This window comes from Hydra viridissima, unplaced genomic scaffold, assembly GCF_058129835.1.
Source record: "Hydra viridissima isolate aposymbiotic clone 2 unplaced genomic scaffold, HvirCarnegie_v1 scaffold_1, whole genome shotgun sequence".
In the NCBI taxonomy this organism is placed as follows: Eukaryota; Metazoa; Cnidaria; class Hydrozoa; order Anthoathecata; family Hydridae; genus Hydra; species Hydra viridissima.
Window position 1 is genome coordinate 36,208,039 of NW_028324300.1, and position 17,169 is coordinate 36,225,207.

Below are 17,169 nucleotides of genomic sequence, written 5' to 3' on the forward strand. Positions count from 1 at the left end.
TCACCAAGTAGGACAATCAGGCTGTCAGTGATTGAGGGAGGTCGTCCATTACCTGTTACCCTCGGTAACTTAAATTTTGTATCTTTCCTATTTTTAATGGTCCCATTTTGTCTGTTCTAAGATTACATTTCGTAACAAGGTTTTTTAAAATTTGTCCTTAGGAGCATCATGTTCAAAATCAACAACTGCAGAAAAGTATAAGTTAAGTGCCCAAGACCAGGTGCAAATTCAGCAAGCTGCAGGCATGTCTAATATCGGAGTAAAAAAACGCCTCTTTTTGAGCCAAACTATTGAGCAAATTTTTATGACTCAGGGTTGCAACTTGCAAATATTTTTTACAAAAATTACAACTGCATCATCAGGCAAAAAATTCCACACAAAAAGTACACAGCTGTTCACTGCAAAAATCTCTCTGACTTTCTAGCAGAAATTTCACTTAAGAGACAACTTCAAGCAGGTCATCTCATAAAAGTTGGGATTGATGGAGGTTTCAAAAGGTGGTGACATTAGTAGGGCAAAGGTTTTTGTTACGGTCCATTCTAGAACTTTCTAGATACAACAGAACATTCGAGAATCTTCCATAGAACCCTCTAGATATATAATAACGTTCCAGAATGTTCTGTATCTTTCTAGGAACTTTCTATTTTACTATAAATATTAAGTTTGTGATATTATTGTATTGTATTGGTATTACTGAATCAAAAATAAAAGCTTTACTGAAATCGAACTTTTCTTTGGATCTGTTAAGAAACATAACAGATTTTTGGCGACGAAGATCTCTCTATTTTCTAAAAACTACTCATGGAAGAAAAACACGGTGCTACTCTGGTAGCGATATTGGCAGAAATGCAGAAGCTGCAAGAAGCTAGTCAACGACAACTAGCCGAACAACAGCGACAAATCAAAGAGCAACAAGACGCCATTGTCAAACTGCTTGAAGCCAATGAATCAAAGGTCACTCAAGATTTTGCTGCTTTTGATTCAACAGCTGAACTATGGGTCGACTATCAGGAAAGATTCGAAACATTCGCTAAAGCTCGGGGTATAACAAGAAATAACAAAGCTGCTTATTTTCTCAGTTGTCAAACTCCAGTCATCTACAAACAGTTGTGCAATCTTGCAAGCCAACAACAGACTCCTTTGACAGTCAACCATCTTTCGTATGATCAAATTGCTCAATTCATGAAAGAACAATACAATCCAACCAAATTTCTTGTTCGTGAAAGATTCAAATTTTGGTCAAGCATTGGTCGAAATCAAGGTGAATCTATTCCACAACTGGTTGCTCGAATTCGACAATTGGCTGCAGCATGCGACTTTGCTAACATCACAAATCCACTGGATGAAGCTCTTCGAACACATTTTATCTGCTCTATTAAAAATGAAGCAGTGCTCAAAGCTCTTTTCAAGTGCAAAAATGAAGATCTAACTTTCGCCAAGGCGGTAGAAATAGCAACCGAAACCGAGGAGGCCGCCAAGGTAGCCAAGGAAACTGCCGTTGGTCCCTCAAAGTCTCCGATGTCTCTCCCAATCAATAAGTTGGGGCAACATAAATCGGAATCCAAATCCTCAGCTCCTCAACAAAACAAATCTCAGACTGAGTCAACCGCTTGTAGAAGTTGTGGCAAATCGACCCATGAACGCAAAAATTGCCGTTTCAAGGACGCCGAATGTAATTTTTGTGATAAAAATGGTCACATTGAAGCAGTTTGTTTCAAGAAAAAAGCTGAATCCCGAAAGACGGTCAAGCCTATATTCATTTATGGACAGACTAAAGCACTTCGCCAAGTCAACCAAATCAATGTTGATGATGAAATTACACAAAATCTCCAAATCAATGGGCATTCGATAAGATTCGAACTCGATACTGGAGCTCCCGCCAATTTCATCACCCATACTTTATGGCAAAGTTTGGGTAAACCACATCTTCAATCGTCGGATTTACAATTCGAGTCAGCAAGCAAGCATCAACTTCCGATACTAGGGAAAGTTGAATTATCAGTTAAAGCTCCAACAACCTGTTGCAAGATCTGGTTCCACGTAACTTCTGTTCCTGGACTAAATCTTATTGGCCGATCGGGTATTCGACTACTTGATCTTTCAGTTGATGAAAAGATTAAGAAATCATCCAAGAGTACTGTTGCTAAGGTCTTTGAGCATCTCAAACCTGACACAGATCTCCAACAAAGGTGCAGAATTCTATGTTCTGAGTTTCCAGACCTGTTTAAACCAGAATTGGGTTGTTTGAAAGACTTTGAACTTGAAATAAAATTCAAGCCTGACTACAAGCCTATCTTCTGCCGTCCAAGACCTGTACCTTTCGCTATTCAAGAAGATCTGGTTGACGCTTACGAAGCTGGTATCAAGCATGGTGTTTGGAAACGTACTCAATTCAACAACGAAGGTACACCTGTGGTTCCTATTCAAAAGACCGCGCTTCCGGGACAAACAAAACGAAAGATTCGAATTTGTGGCGACTATTCAGTCTCCATTAATACTCAGCTAGAACCTCATCGCTACCCAATGCCGTTGCCAGAAGACCTGTTGCGTAAACTGCGTGGCGGTTATGGATACACAAAAATTGACCTGGCTGACGCTTATAATCAAATTCGTTTGGGTCCAATTTCTCAGAGACGACTGGCTCTCAGTACACATACTGGTGTACTTCTTCAGCTACGTCTTCCATTTGGAATCACTTCAGCACCGGGGTACTTTCAAGAGACAATGGATAAATTAACAAGTGATCTACCTGGTGTAGCTGTCTATCTCGATGATATTCTCGTCAGTGGCAACAACGCAGCCGATCACATTTCCAACTTGCGTGGTCTTCTACAACGACTAAGCAAAAACGGACTACGCTGTCGTCTAGAAAAATGTATTTTCGCTAGTCCTTCGATCGAATATCTTGGTCATATAATATCTTCGGAAGGTATTGCTAAAGGTAACAAAGTTGATGCTGTTTTGGCTATGCCAGTTCCTAAGGACGTTAATACGCCAATTGCATCTGAACGTCCAATTGCAAATGTATCGAAGATTTTGACTGATTGTCAACGTCGCTACAGTCAAATTCACAAAGAAGCATTGGCAATAATTTTTGGCTTAAAAAAGTTTCATCAATTTCTTTTTGGTCGTCGTTTTACCATCGTCACTGATCATAAACCACTACTGGCTCTATTTGGTCCAACAAAGGCTACTCCAGCTATGGCAGCAAATAGACTGGCTCGATGGGCTTTAATTCTTAGCCAATACAATTATGAAATCGAGTTTCGTAAGACAGCTGAACACGGCAACGCTGACGCGCTCAGTCGATTACCGGTTGACCATGATCGCATTTTCGATGGGGAGGAAAGTAGTGAAGAAAATTTAATGATTTGTGCGGTGAAAACCGTTAGTCGTCAAATCAATATGCATGATCCGAATATCTTGGTCCGCGAGTCGAGCAAAGATCCTGTCATCGCTGCAGTTATTCGCAATGTTCGAGATGGTTGGGTCGAATCCGACAATAATGACGAGATACGGGAATTCCAAAAACTTTCCGAAGCTCTCTCAGTTTCAGGCAAATGCTTGTTCTATGGTCCACGTGTTGTCGTCCCCAAAACTCTTCAAGATCAAGTCTTGAAGATACTGCACCTAGGTCATTTCGGCATTCAACGAATGAAACAACTCGCACGATCTGCCGTATATTGGCCAGGCATTGATTCAGCTATCACTAATCTAGCACACCAGTGTACTACCTGTGCAGAAAATCAGAACCTTCCATCAAAACCAGCAGTCCATCCATGGATGCTACCAGAACGCCCTTGGAGTCGTCTACATCTTGATCATGCAATCAATTTCATGGGTACTAATTGGCTTATCATGATTGATGCTCTATCTAAATATCCATGTATTCATCCTACGTCTTCTATTAGTGCCAAATCTACCATTGATTTACTGGAAGAAGATTTTGCACACTTCGGTTATCCACATGCTCTAGTTACCGATAACTATTCCTCATTCACTTCTCAGGAATTTCTAGAATGGTGTAATAGTCGAGGTATTGTCCTGCTCAAAGATGCTCCATATCACCCCGCCACAAATGGTGCTGCCGAACGACTAGTTCAAACTTTCAAAAAAGCCATGAAGAAATCAAACCTACCTCCTAAGAATGCTCTTCAGGAATTTCTCATGGTCTACCGCCGAACTCCTTTAGCAAATGGATCGTCCCCTAGCGAATTACTCAATGGCAGACAAATTCGGGCGCAAATCGATCTGCTTTTGCCATCCCCTGTTCATTTACAACAATCAAAGCAATCTATGGACTCTTCCAAAGTTGTAAAATATTCAGTGGGAGACTTGGTTTATGCCAGATATTTTAGCTCAAGTAATGATTACAACTCAAAATGGATTACGGCTATTGTCACTGAAGTATGCGGTCCTCGATCTGTCATAGTGAAGACAGAGCCTGATGGTCTAGTCTGGCATCGTCATATTGAACAACTCAGGCATCGCTACAACTCCGGGGAGGTGGAGGAGTCAATAATAGTACAGCCCGATTTGTTGTCGTGTGAGCCGACTGGTCAAGATAAAAAAAAAAAAAAAAAAAAAAAAAAAAAAAAAAAAACAAGTCAAAACAAGACGATCTAGTAGATGCCTATCAAAGAATAATCAAAACGCTTGCTCTCCGTAAAACCAAGCTGGCGAGGAGATGTTACGGTCCATTCTAGAACTTTCTAGATACAACAGAACATTCGAGAATCTTCCATAGAACCCTCTAGATATATAATAACGTTCCAGAATGTTCTGTATCTTTCTAGGAACTTTCTATTTTACTATAAATATTAAGTTTGTGATATTATTGTATTGTATTGGTATTACTGAATCAAAAATAAAAGCTTTACTGAAATCGAACTTTTCTTTGGATCTGTTAAGAAACATAACAGTTTTTAACAATGTTGTCCGTAAACCGCTTCTAAAAGTTGATCCAAGCAAATTCATTTTCGAACTAATTCCCCCAATGGAACTTCATCTGCTTATTGGCATATTAAATCACTTGTTCAAAGCATTGAAAGAAGCATTGCCAGAATCAGATGAGTGGCCAAAAAGACTCAGCATCATAATCCAACTATTTCATGGCGGATAATTTGCTGGAAATGATTGCCAAAAACACCTGGAAAATATTGAAGTGATAGATCAGCTCTTTGAGAACCTAGATTCATCAGTTTTGGCCATAATTAATGCATTCAAAAAATTCAGTGCTGTTGTTAGAGCCTGCTTTGGAAACGTCCTTGACAAGGAATATGAAAAAAAAAATCGAAGAATTTCGGACATCTTTTTTAAGTCTAGGATTTGTAAGTGTGACCCCAAAAGTGCACAACGTTTTTTTCACATTGATAGGTTTATCAGAATGAAGAAAAAATTCCTTGGTCCTTTCAGTGAACAATCTTTAGAAGCTCTTCATCACGATTTTTCTGTCCAGTGGCAAAGATTCAAACATTCAAAATTACATCCACAATATGGAAATTGGCTTGAAAGATGTGAGGTTGAATACAATAGCAAGCACATTTAGATGAAATATATCTGTTGCATCTTTAATGAATTTTGAAACCTTGCTACTTTAGAATAAGTGTTTGTGACAAAAAAAATCAACTGAAAAAATACCTACGGATTTATTTAAACTGATTCAAAAATTTAATCATGAGATTAAATCTTTTTAAATATTTATTTGTTTAACCTTTGTATATTTGTAATTTGTAAAAAAAACCCACAGTAAATAAAACCTATAATATTTAGAATTTTAAAACAGTCTTTGCCAAAGTTTAATTATAGACACTACTTTAATAGTTTTTTTATTTTGCGACAGTGTTTTAAGTTTAAAAATGATTCAAATTCAAAGAAAAAATGGTGATCAAAGAAATCTTTTCCATTAAAATTAAGGTCGAAATGACTGACAAGTTCAAAGTAATAATGATTTCCAACAAATTGACTGATGGCTTGATTTTTTATTTTTAAAGCCTCTTTGTATAGACTATGCATATCAATAATAGTAATATCAGTTTTATTATTTATTTCTTACTTTTGAGTGTGTCTTTTTTGGCTTGAGGCTCTCCGGGCAATGAAGCAAGGAACAAAAAAATCCAAAAAATCAAAGTCATTTTTTTCCTTGGACGTAGGCAGATGATTTCAATTTTTTTTATTTTTTGAAACATGGATGTATGGGCTACCAAACCCAATTGGTTTTATTTTTTGAGCATGACTTTTATGTTTTGAGGCTATCCGGGCAGGCTTGAGTTGTCATACGGTTAAACAAAACCAAATAAACAGCATATTCTCATTAGCGCCCAATTTACAAACCAAAATGCCATGGAAAAGAGCAAGTTCTATTGTTACTTTAGTTTTCTTCAGTGAGTTGTTATTGAAAGAAATTATGTTAAAGACGAAAATTTAAAAAAAAGATAACAAAAGAGCAAATTTAAAAAGTGCATTAAAAGAGAAAAGAGATAGCTGAGGAGGAGAATTTACAAGCAAAGCTCTATGGCTGATCTTCTAGTTTTTGCAAATTTTGTAAAAAAAATTTTAAGAACTTATAACCGCAGCGAATGCAACGATAAAATTTTATCATACATTAAGTTTAATGGTTCAAGTGTAAACATTATTATTTGTTGTTATTCAAATATCGTTAAAAAAATATCGTTTTTTTATTTTTTAATGAATTTCTTCAAACGATTAAAAAGTAGCTAAATTTTCAGTGCATCGTTGATTGGTTGCTAAGGCACTTTTTCGTAACAAATGCCGACCAAATCGTTCTCGGAGTATTGAAATTCGATATTAATAAAAAAAATCGATTAAAAAAGGGAATCAACCTGCATTGAAGTCAAACTGAAATCCTTTTACGAAGTCATTTCCCAAATTAATTTGTCAGTTAAACTTATTCAAAAATGTTGTTAATCTAAGAAAAACGAATTTACAACATTTATCTAACTTAAAACTATTTAACTTTTAAATATTTGAACAGTTATTTAAAGCCATATATATATACATATATATATATAAACGTTTAGGATAATATCAAACGTTCGTAAACCTCTTGAGCTTTCTAAAAAAAAATAATACCTCGGTTAATAAGTTCAAGGAAATTTCGTTTGCTAGAGAAAAACGAAAAACAATACTTACCAATGGGTTACTGAATACAAACGACCTTGCTGTGTACAATCTTTTCTCTTTTGAACTATGTTTTAAGAAGTTTACCGCAACACCTAAAACAAAGTTGGCTTCTTTATATTTTAAAGGCTTTTTTTGTTATACTCTAATTGCAAACAAAAAGTTCGTTTTGTACTATTTTTTTATGAAGTTAATTTGATCTTTCCGTCAATTCTTCTTTTTAGAAAGATCAAAAGGCAAAATATTACAATCGAATCCTCCAAAAATTAGTCTATACCAAGCACCTATATCTCTTAAGGAATAGGTGTGTAAGCGACTATTCCTTAGGAGCCAAATCCAGGTATATATGTAATACAATGAAATGATTAAGGCAATCAACTCATTAACTTAATGGATCTTACTTAGGAACTTATTACATAAATATATGTATATCTATATATCTATATATCTATATATTTATATCTATATCTATATCTATATCTATACATATCTATATATCTATATCTATATCTGTATAAATATATACATATTGCATATAATATATAGATATAATTATAATTAATTTACATTATAAGAAAAGCTTTTCTTTTAAAAACTGTAATTTTTTTAAAGAAAATAGCTTGAATTTAAAGAAAGACTTACCAGCACATGAGTTTGCATAAAGTCCTTTCTCGTCTCCAAAAAAGAACGTTCCTTTATTAATCACTATTTCATCATAGCTGGTTAAGTTAATAAAAATGCACGATTTTAGCGGTAGATAAATGGTATCTTCTTGCTGTCTTTGATTGCTAAGGTGCGGCAAAAGCGTTGTATTTTCCGCGTGATAAATTCCATCTTCAGCGGATATAAATAGAAGAATATTATTTATCTTTTTGTTTGAGTTTTCTTCTTCGAAATCTATTTTCCTCCTTTTAGAACGTTTTACTAACTCCTCAACGCCCCAATTTACGCATTTGGCTTCTGAACCATGACTGTTTGAGTCGCTCGTAATATCCATATAATAGTCTAAAAGATATTGCCTGGCTGTTGTTAAGATGTCAGACGTGCAGTTTTTTGAATAACATTTAAAAAATACAAAAGAAAGAAATTTCCTTTAATGCAGAAAGTAAAAAAAAATATAAGAAGCATTTATTTGAGGCATATCTCTTTTAGATTGGATCACGTTTGTTTATATGTTATTATTGAAAGAATTATTTTTTTGAAAATCATTTACAGAAATTCATACCTTGACTCATGCTCATGTTAAATGCTAAACTGGTAATCCGGAACTAAGATATGATTATTCTGAATTGGGTATCGCAAAATTCGTAAATCAATGGTTTTAGATGTATAATTTATTTTTTCAATCAATATTATGCATTTCGTTTCATAAATTAAAAACAAGACCTAATCGATCATCCATCAATAGATTCATAATAGATCTAAATGGAAGAAATGGGTTTAAAATGGTGTAAAATTTATTTTTAAACTACAAATTTTTGTTTTGACCAAAACCTTACTTTAAGTTTATTCATTAAAGATGAGTCGTTTAATTTTAAAAAAAATTTAATGCCGACTTGACTTGAGAGGTAAAAATTGACAATGACCAGAGAAAAACCAATAAAAGGAAACTCGTTAAGATGAGAATTTCTTCGGTACTCTTAGATTACTAAAAGATATTGAAGATGTTTATAGAAGCAAGTTCAATGATTTGTTTCTTGCCGGGTTTTTTTAATATACAATAAAAAAAGGCTTATAGTATTTCACCGAAAAACGTAACATAATTTTAACATATGCACTTTTAAAGAGAAAATTTTAAATGAAATGTATTTTTGTATTTGCCTAAAAACGAAGACTTCTTATCAACTTTATTATAAGCCATTCAAACAAGTAAATGAACTATCAATTAAAAGCGTCTCGTTACTTTCACTAATAACATTAAGAAACGATTAAAGGACGTCGATCTGTATTAACTTCGTCATAAAGTTTCCATTGACGCCGGCAGTAGTAATAAAGATACAACGGGTGAACAATGTTGAGTGCAACCATCATCAGCAAGATCAAATTAGTCTATGAATAAAAAACGTAAAATCAAATTAGTCTATGAATAAATATAAATTGTCTTGATTAAAAAACAACGCAGTCCAAATTGAAAAACGCTTAACCTTGGCAAACTATTATATTTTAGGTTTCTCTCTAAAATTTAAAACTATCGTTGATGAACTTTCTTTTGATTTTAAAATGTTATCTCTAAAAAACTTTACGGCAAAACTTTAAACTATTAAATAACAAACAAGGTGTTGTATACAAATAGTTGCAGCTACCACTTTATCTACCATCCTAAATTTAAAACTAAATCCTTTTTTCTAAATATTTTCGAATCAAGCTAAATTCAAAGTGTGATCTTAGCCTACCCAAAAGGAGTTCCCATTGAAGTAAAGTTTCGTTAGATTAAAGAATGCGTACTGCGTGTAACCAATCCCATCACTTATAAAAATGCCTAATCCATAAAGTGTACCGTATTGTGATGCTGGAAATCTATGTAAGAATAAGAATCGGCATAAAATACTTGTTACATTTATAGAGAGAGATATATATTACAATAATAATAATAATAACAATAATAATAATAATAATAATAAATCAAAACCCTTACGCAATTCCTATGAACGCCCCGTGATTTGCATATAAAAAGCCCCTAACAACTGTATAAAGTATATAGCATGGTATCTAAATGAAGTATAAAAATAATTTACAGTAAAGTCGTCCATTAAAAAACTAACAAAAGTTGCTTAAAGGTTGATTTAATTAACTAATTAATTAAATGTCAATAACTAATAATTGTTAGTTAACGATTTTAACAAATATTATCAATGTTTAATTAGCTACAGATAAATTTCAATTATACGTAATAGCCTAATAACATAAACACACAATGGCTAAATAACTGCGCAATACTAAATTGTTAAAAATGGCTCACCTCTAATCGAATATTTGCGATCAATCCCAAAACACAAAATAAAAGTGATAGCGCGATTGTAATAATAAATGGTAGAATGCTGGCATAAATAGCATTGACCCGTTTACTGTGACATTGTAAATTATTTTCCTCCGTCTTCATCTTATTTTTTGCAAACACGAAACCAATTATGGGTGTTATAAGCAAGCCGAAAAGTTGAATATAACCAAACAAATTAGTGTACTTGCTCACTGAAATAAAGCAGATATCGAACAGCTACATATCATCAGCCCATTAGGCTCCTTTTATACAAAAATGAATATTTTCAAAATAAGTTTTATAGGCTTTTGTAAATCACTTTTTACTTTGTAAAGAGTAAAATCTTCACACCTTGAATACTGTCGTTTGACGTTAAGTATGAAATGTTATCGTTCATTGCGCCCACGTAGTACCATAGCTTTAGCTGCGTTGTACTCAGAACTAAGATTTCGAGCATGTACAACGGTGAAAAAATGGAGGCTATGACTGATTCTGAACTTACACATTGCATTATCGACAATTGATTTTCAGTTGCAGTATATAAAAAATGAACAAACAAATAAACAGAAAAAATTAAATCGTTGTTTCTTGATTAAACTAACTCTAGGGTTATTTTCATTTTACAGTTACGATTTTTATTAGTTCTAACATCAAGTTCAGAAGGTTTAGGAAAATAGTTCTATACTTTTGAATTGCTATTCTATTAACTTAGGCTAAAATAAATGAGGTCTGAAAAAAACGTGCAAAACGTTGCCAATAACATTGCAATAACTTTTTTGCCGTGTACCGAGTTATTGCTTAAAAAGTTTCCTCTTTTTTTTTTTTCTTTTTTTTTTGTTAAAAGCTGATCACATGTTTGACATAAAAAAAACTAAAGAACATGAAAAGGTCAAAAGAAATCAAAAGAAACATTATTAAGGTTGTTGACCAGCTGCAGTATTAACTCTTGGGTCTCGGTCCTGACTAATTGAACGTTTGCCCTAAATTAAATAAACGGGGAGGGATTGTAATAATAGTAAGGTGGTTTGATTGTATAATTTGAATAATTATTCATTCGTATAATTGAATAATTGTATAATTGAATAATTATTCATTTGGTTCAATTATTTGAGATCCTGAAAAATACTTGGAAAAATCCCAACCATAATATGTTACAAAAAAGCTCTGATTTTGAAAATTCAGAAAAAACTTCAGCAGCTGCGAAAAAATCTTTAAACTGTTGCTTAACATTTTTGCTTAAGGCTTAATTTTCCGAAGAACAGAAAACTAACCGTGCGGTTTATTTTCTTTAAGCTCGTTTTCATGACTGTTGTTAATTTGAATAACTTCCTCATTACCAAATAACGTGCAGCTGCTTTCTGTATTTATATTTGAAATAGAATTATAAGTTTCTTTCTTTTTCTCAAGGATAATTTTCCTAAATAAAGAACAAAAAAATGACAGATTATGAAAGTGTACATATTTCTATGACCTCAAATACTTTCGTTTGACTATTAAAGCAATATATCCAATTTTTGCTTACTTAAACAGAGCATTGTACGACGTATAGCTTTCATTGGGTTTTTTATCTTCTATTATTTTATTGTCATTTTCTTCCTCAGACCATTGTTGAAGGGTTAACATTGGAGGCACAAGTAAAACCGTGATAAATACTATTATGGCTGAACAAAGTACGCTGTAAAATATCATAATAGTGCGAAGATTGATTCCATTTTCGTACGTAAGCTAAAAATTAGAAAAAACGATCATTATTTCTAAAGCGAACAGAATGAAAAATAACGATTTGACTTTAATCTTCCCACTCCCTAAGAAGATTCAATTCAATAACTTTGGAGCATTAGAAGAAAAAAAAAAGCAGGTAAAAAATGTTTATAAAAGAATTTTTATATAAAAAAAGGTATAATAGCCGAAAACTCGGCTATTATACTTTTTTTTATCAAGATTTTCAAAGAAACCTTTAATATATCACTCCATGCTTGCTGGATAAAAAACCTAAGATTTTTCTTTTGCATTCTAGTCTAGAATTTACATGTAAAGCTCGTAACCAAATTTCCCCATAAATTTTCAATAGGTTTCAAGTCGAATGAAGGTATTTGCTTGGGTTCACCAAAAAAAGAACCAACTTCATTTACAAAGATGAGAGGAGGTTCATGTGGTACCAAAGTGCTACTAAGAATTTTTTGATTATTGTTTTGACCGCGCAAATGGCCGCTCTCAAGATGGCGCTTTTTTTTTAGGTTTGTTCGTTTTTTTTTGTGGGTCTCAAGATAAATGATAAAAAAAGATCATTTTAATTTTTTTTGCCTCGATGCCTCATGAAAGCAAGTAATTTCAATATTCTACTCTCCTATTTAAAGCTGGATTATAAAACAGCCTAAATTTTCTAGCAGAAAAACTCAATTTTCAGGAAAAAAAATCTCTTGTGATATTTAATTACACCATTTCTGTTGAAGAACTTGCCATGAAAACGATTATCTAATTTCTAGTTGGTTGCCATATTAGTTTATCAGAATTTTTAAATCGGAGTATACAACTGTGGTGTGACCGAACAAAGTCCCATGCATTAAAAAAGTTCTAAAGTAACAAATGATAAATATTTTATGTTGTAAAATAAATTTTTTTATTTTAACTACTTTAAATAACAAAACTTTTTCTCTTAATATTTATTTTATAATATACAAAAATTACCATTTGTTGCATTAGGGCTTTCTTACACCATAAGATTTAGTTAGGTCACACCACGGTATATTGAAGTAATTAAATTAACACATGAAGTTTCCATAAACGCATCTGTAAACAGGTTTAATGAGAACAATTTTTACGATTAGTTTTATAAATCCTTTCCGCGTGAAAATGTCTTAAAAATCCATTCCGTGTAAAAATGTTTTACAATACTATTCCGTGTAGAAGGAACTATAGATACTTTGCTGAATGTTAAGAATTAATGCTATCTTTTGAGATAATACTTGTTTATTTTTTAAAAAATATAAATTTTTTTAAATTCTTCCCAAAATAACTTCCTATTATAAATGCTTAAAACACTAACATTGTTTATCGGTTGTTTTTTTTGGTAAAATTCATGAAATGGCAAGGTAATAACTATATGCAATTGCAAGAGAAAATAATATCTTCTGGGGTTAATACAAATTTCATCGTAATTAAATTGAGGAACTGACCTTGACGAGGCTTCTGCTCAATTGCAGATACTTGATATTAAATATTATTCAGAAACTCTAATGATAATATACCTTAAAAATCACTAAAATAACTGATGAGGAATCCAAAGCGCCATGAAAGGTGCAAGCTACGAGTGATCTTGTTTTGCGGAAAATAATATTGCTCACCTAAATAATATTGCTTACCTTAAGTATGAGTTATTATCCTTAGTTTATATTCATTATTGCAACCATCGTTAACGTTGAATTAGAAAATTTACTTGCAAATTTGTTACAAAAAGTGTTCCTCCTCCTGCCATGATTCCCATAAATACCGGAAAAAGATAATTTTCGTAATCTAAAATGGTAATATATAGTTACAATGACAATTTTCGTCATTTTTTTTCAAATATCAGGTCCGTACGGCATAAAAAACACAAACTCGGGCATATGATAAAATCAAGACCAGCTTAATGCAGTTTAAGCTCTTGTTATTTTTAAAAAATTTAACAAAAGAAACTAACTAATAGTTACCAATCCCAGACCAAGCGAAGAAATGATAAATATCAACCTGAATAATTGATAACTTATAATCTTTATCAATTTTATTGAATTAATATTTATACTTCTTCAATATAAATTTCTATAGATAAAAGTTATGACAATAAGAGCTGTAAGTTAAAATAAAATTTAAAAAATGATACAAATAATAATGTAAGTAATAGTGTCAATGATAATATTAAAAATAATGTCAACAATAATAACATTAACTCTAATACTAATATTAACCACAACAATAATAATATCAACAACAATATTAAAACAACGTTATAAATAATATTGTTAATAACAATTACAATGGTATTAACAAATCTTAAATAATAATAAAAGTAAGAAAAGTTATTTCAGTTTCTCTGGAAAGAAAATACTCTGGAAAGAAAACTTTGCATATTTACCCAGATATTGCTCTAACCTTTCTGGCGCCAAATTTATCAATCAAAATACCTGCTGGAAATTGTACAAACATACAAGAAACGGCAATTGTGAATATCAGATTGAACATTACATCTTGACTCGCACATCCTTGAAATTTTCCGACATTTAAGTTCTTCAAATATTTTTGACTTGAATTTCGAGGGTTATCTACGCAAAGTCTTCCATAAAATTTTTCCATTTTGAATACAACAACTATGCTCGCCCATCCATAAGTAATTGCGGAACATAACAGACTTTCTACAAGCGCGAAGACGAAGAAGGTAATTAGGTAAGTGTTGTTGCGAATGTCACGAAATGCCATATTGTATATCTAAAGCTGCTAACATTATTAAATGATAAAAAATATCGAAAATAATTTGCTTACAAAGTTAGAATAAATCACGAAAAAATAAAACAAACAAAAGTCGTTCACAGTTGGAATTGGAAAAGAAACGTTATAGATTAAACCTTAATTCTGCTTTTTACGAAAGACTTTCACTTTGAATTTATGAATCCAATTGAATTTACAACTTCAAAGTTTATGTCGTTCTAAACACATTTGTCAACAATAACTGGGTTTTCATTTGCACTAACAAAGTTACAACGTTTACAAAAAAATATTGTTATTGTTGTTATTGTTACCTAAAACTTGAATCTCCACGTACATAAAGTTATGAAGAAATAGTATTTGACATTTTCCGGATTTTAGAAAGAGATTTTGGAATAAATAAAACCCTTGATCCAATTATAAAAATGTGAAAGCTGGTAACTTTTCAAAATAATTTTTACAGAATAAGAATTCACCAATTAACAAGTATTTTACTTTGATACAAAAACATGTAAATATATTTTGTTATTACTTGATTTTCATTCAGCTTGAATTTAAGTTTTATTGAAAGCTTCAGTTCATTATCATCAACTCAAAAATGTAAATTTAATAAAATATCATGAAAGTATGCCCGCGGTTAACCTGCAGAACTTTTTAAAACCAACTGTGGGATAAGCTTTTACAAAAAAACATTACATTAAACCACTTTGTACAAACTTTTACAGTTCAATAATCAATGTTTTTTCAAACCAATTTAAATCCAACATCATTTTACTGAATCCACTGACACTTTATAGAATCTACTGAGATTTTACTGAATTCAAATGACGCTTTACTCAACTTAATAAATTAAAGTCAATAAAAAGCTCTTCATTTTATAAATCAAAAAATATTTCTCAGATTTTTGTTACCACTCAGCCATTATAAAACAAACCTGCAATTCGACTGTTTTTACATCTAATTTTTACATCTGATTATTAAATCTAAGTTTCATCACCTGTAATTACTGAGTTAAGAAATGGCGTGCATACATCAGGGCGGTGTATTCCGTCATAGTCGGTCAAGGAATGTGACAACTACGCTTTCAACTTGCGTATTTTCTCATTACTCACAGCTGGTATTTAATTGTTTCATGAATATGAAACTCCTTAACCAATACGAAGTTTCTATAAAGTGTATTTACTTTTAAATTATATATTGGTAAAGGTGGCTGATGATTTTTTTTTTACCAAGATAATAAACGATATTGGGCTTCTCAAAACTCTCATCGCTTTTTGATGTAAAGAATTTCAAAACATTCGCATCTTTATCGTATCGCTCTTTGATGGGTAAATTAATATAAATAATCAAATTACCCTATTTTCATCAATAATTCTTAGAGTAGCTATTTCTATCAATCTTCTATGATTAAACATATTTCTAGTTTCCCAGAATTTTTCCTCCTCCCCTCTATCTTTGGGTAGAAGTTAAGCAATTGTGTTATTGTTGCTAATCAAACAATAGTGATTTACATGATGACGGATTGATATGCAATATTTATCAAGAAGCTATAATCTGAGAAGCAAGTACCATTACACACATATGGTTACGGGAGATTAGGGCTTTTTTGAAATATTTTTTGTTTAAGAACTTGACTCTTTTGCTCAGTAACTGCCATTAATTCCCATACGTAGCAGCCCAAACCTTGCTAATTCAACCTTTTGAAAGATTACCAATAACTAAATAGTATTGAAACCAGTTTAACCAGTTTTGAAATGCTTGATTCAAACTAACTTTCTTTTTAAATGCTTGACACATGTTTATCGGTATGAGATGAAATTATCCATACATATTTATGTTACTAAGTTAAGTCAAACTAATCAGGTGACTAGTACTTCCTAGATTATTCTTATTTTTCAGACATTTCAATTTTATTCAATTCATTTTCAATTTTAAGCGCATGTTGAACATCAGGGCTGTGGAGTCGGTAAGCTGCTGTTCCGACTCCGACTCCGACTCCCGACTCCGACTCCGACTCCTTCATAAGTAACTAATTTGTAACAACAAATAGTTGTTTGTTTTACTACAGTTATTTGTTCGTAACAACAAATAACTGTAGTAAAATGTTAACATTGGCTATTTCATCACTGATACAAATAATCCAACCACTTAGTGCTTTAAACAATATTTATAAGAAAACAATTTCTGAACAAACAACTTTTCTGAACTCTTGTTATGCAATAAACTCTTATGCAGTCGTTAATAACATTATGAATTTGTCAAAATCATGTTTGAAATATTGTCAGTTGGACAATATTTCAAACATGAAAGAACTTGTTCTTATTTAAGTTCATATTCTTTAAGAATCTTTTCAACTAAGACCTGGAGAAATTCGCTGGTGTGATTAGTTTTGGCATCTTTTACTGCCAATGTCTTGGTAACTGCTTCATTTTTTTCAAAAAAGAATTAAACATTGATTGCAAAATAGTTCACTCTGTTAAGAAACACAAAGCGTCCCTTGAGACATTCATTAAGTTCTTCTTTTTGTTTAACAGCTTCTTCAATCACTAATTTTCTAATATTCTCTCTCTCCAGAGAAACAAAGTTAATTGAAT

General features: G+C 32.1%; 2 protein-coding genes across 5 annotated transcripts; both read right to left on the minus strand.

Moving 5' to 3' along the window:
- Positions 1-6,562: 6,562 nt before the first annotated feature.
- LOC149894748 (uncharacterized) lies at positions 6,563-8,561 on the minus strand. The gene is made up of 4 exons (XM_090070045.1): positions 8,366-8,561; positions 7,783-8,145; positions 7,153-7,235; positions 6,563-7,075 (listed from the first exon to the last, which is right to left on the minus strand). Exons 1-4 carry the CDS (start codon positions 8,379-8,381, stop codon positions 7,037-7,039), a joined length of 501 nt encoding a protein of 166 aa, XP_089926171.1. The 5' UTR covers positions 8,382-8,561; the 3' UTR covers positions 6,563-7,036.
- LOC149894749 (equilibrative nucleobase transporter 1-like) lies at positions 8,431-15,624 on the minus strand. 4 transcript variants are annotated; one of them, XM_090070036.1, is made up of 13 exons: positions 14,716-14,819; positions 14,229-14,584; positions 13,797-13,843; positions 13,554-13,630; positions 13,366-13,461; positions 11,640-11,842; positions 11,389-11,534; positions 10,469-10,609; positions 10,100-10,329; positions 9,776-9,849; positions 9,534-9,657; positions 9,044-9,189; positions 8,431-8,561 (listed from the first exon to the last, which is right to left on the minus strand). In XM_090070036.1, the coding sequence occupies exons 2-12, from the start codon at positions 14,567-14,569 to the stop codon at positions 9,058-9,060; spliced, it is 1,611 nt and encodes a 536-aa protein (XP_089926162.1). In that variant the 5' UTR covers positions 14,570-14,584; positions 14,716-14,819; the 3' UTR covers positions 8,431-8,561; positions 9,044-9,057. The 4 variants fall into 4 exon arrangements, with proteins under 4 accessions (XP_089926162.1, XP_089926165.1, XP_089926158.1 ...); XM_090070039.1 differs by lacking the exon at positions 8,431-8,561 and adding an exon at positions 15,510-15,624 and having other exon boundaries at positions 8,933-9,189; positions 14,229-14,587; positions 14,716-14,796; XM_090070032.1 differs by lacking the exon at positions 8,431-8,561 and having other exon boundaries at positions 8,933-9,189.
- Between the last annotated feature and the right edge of the window lie 1,545 nt (positions 15,625-17,169).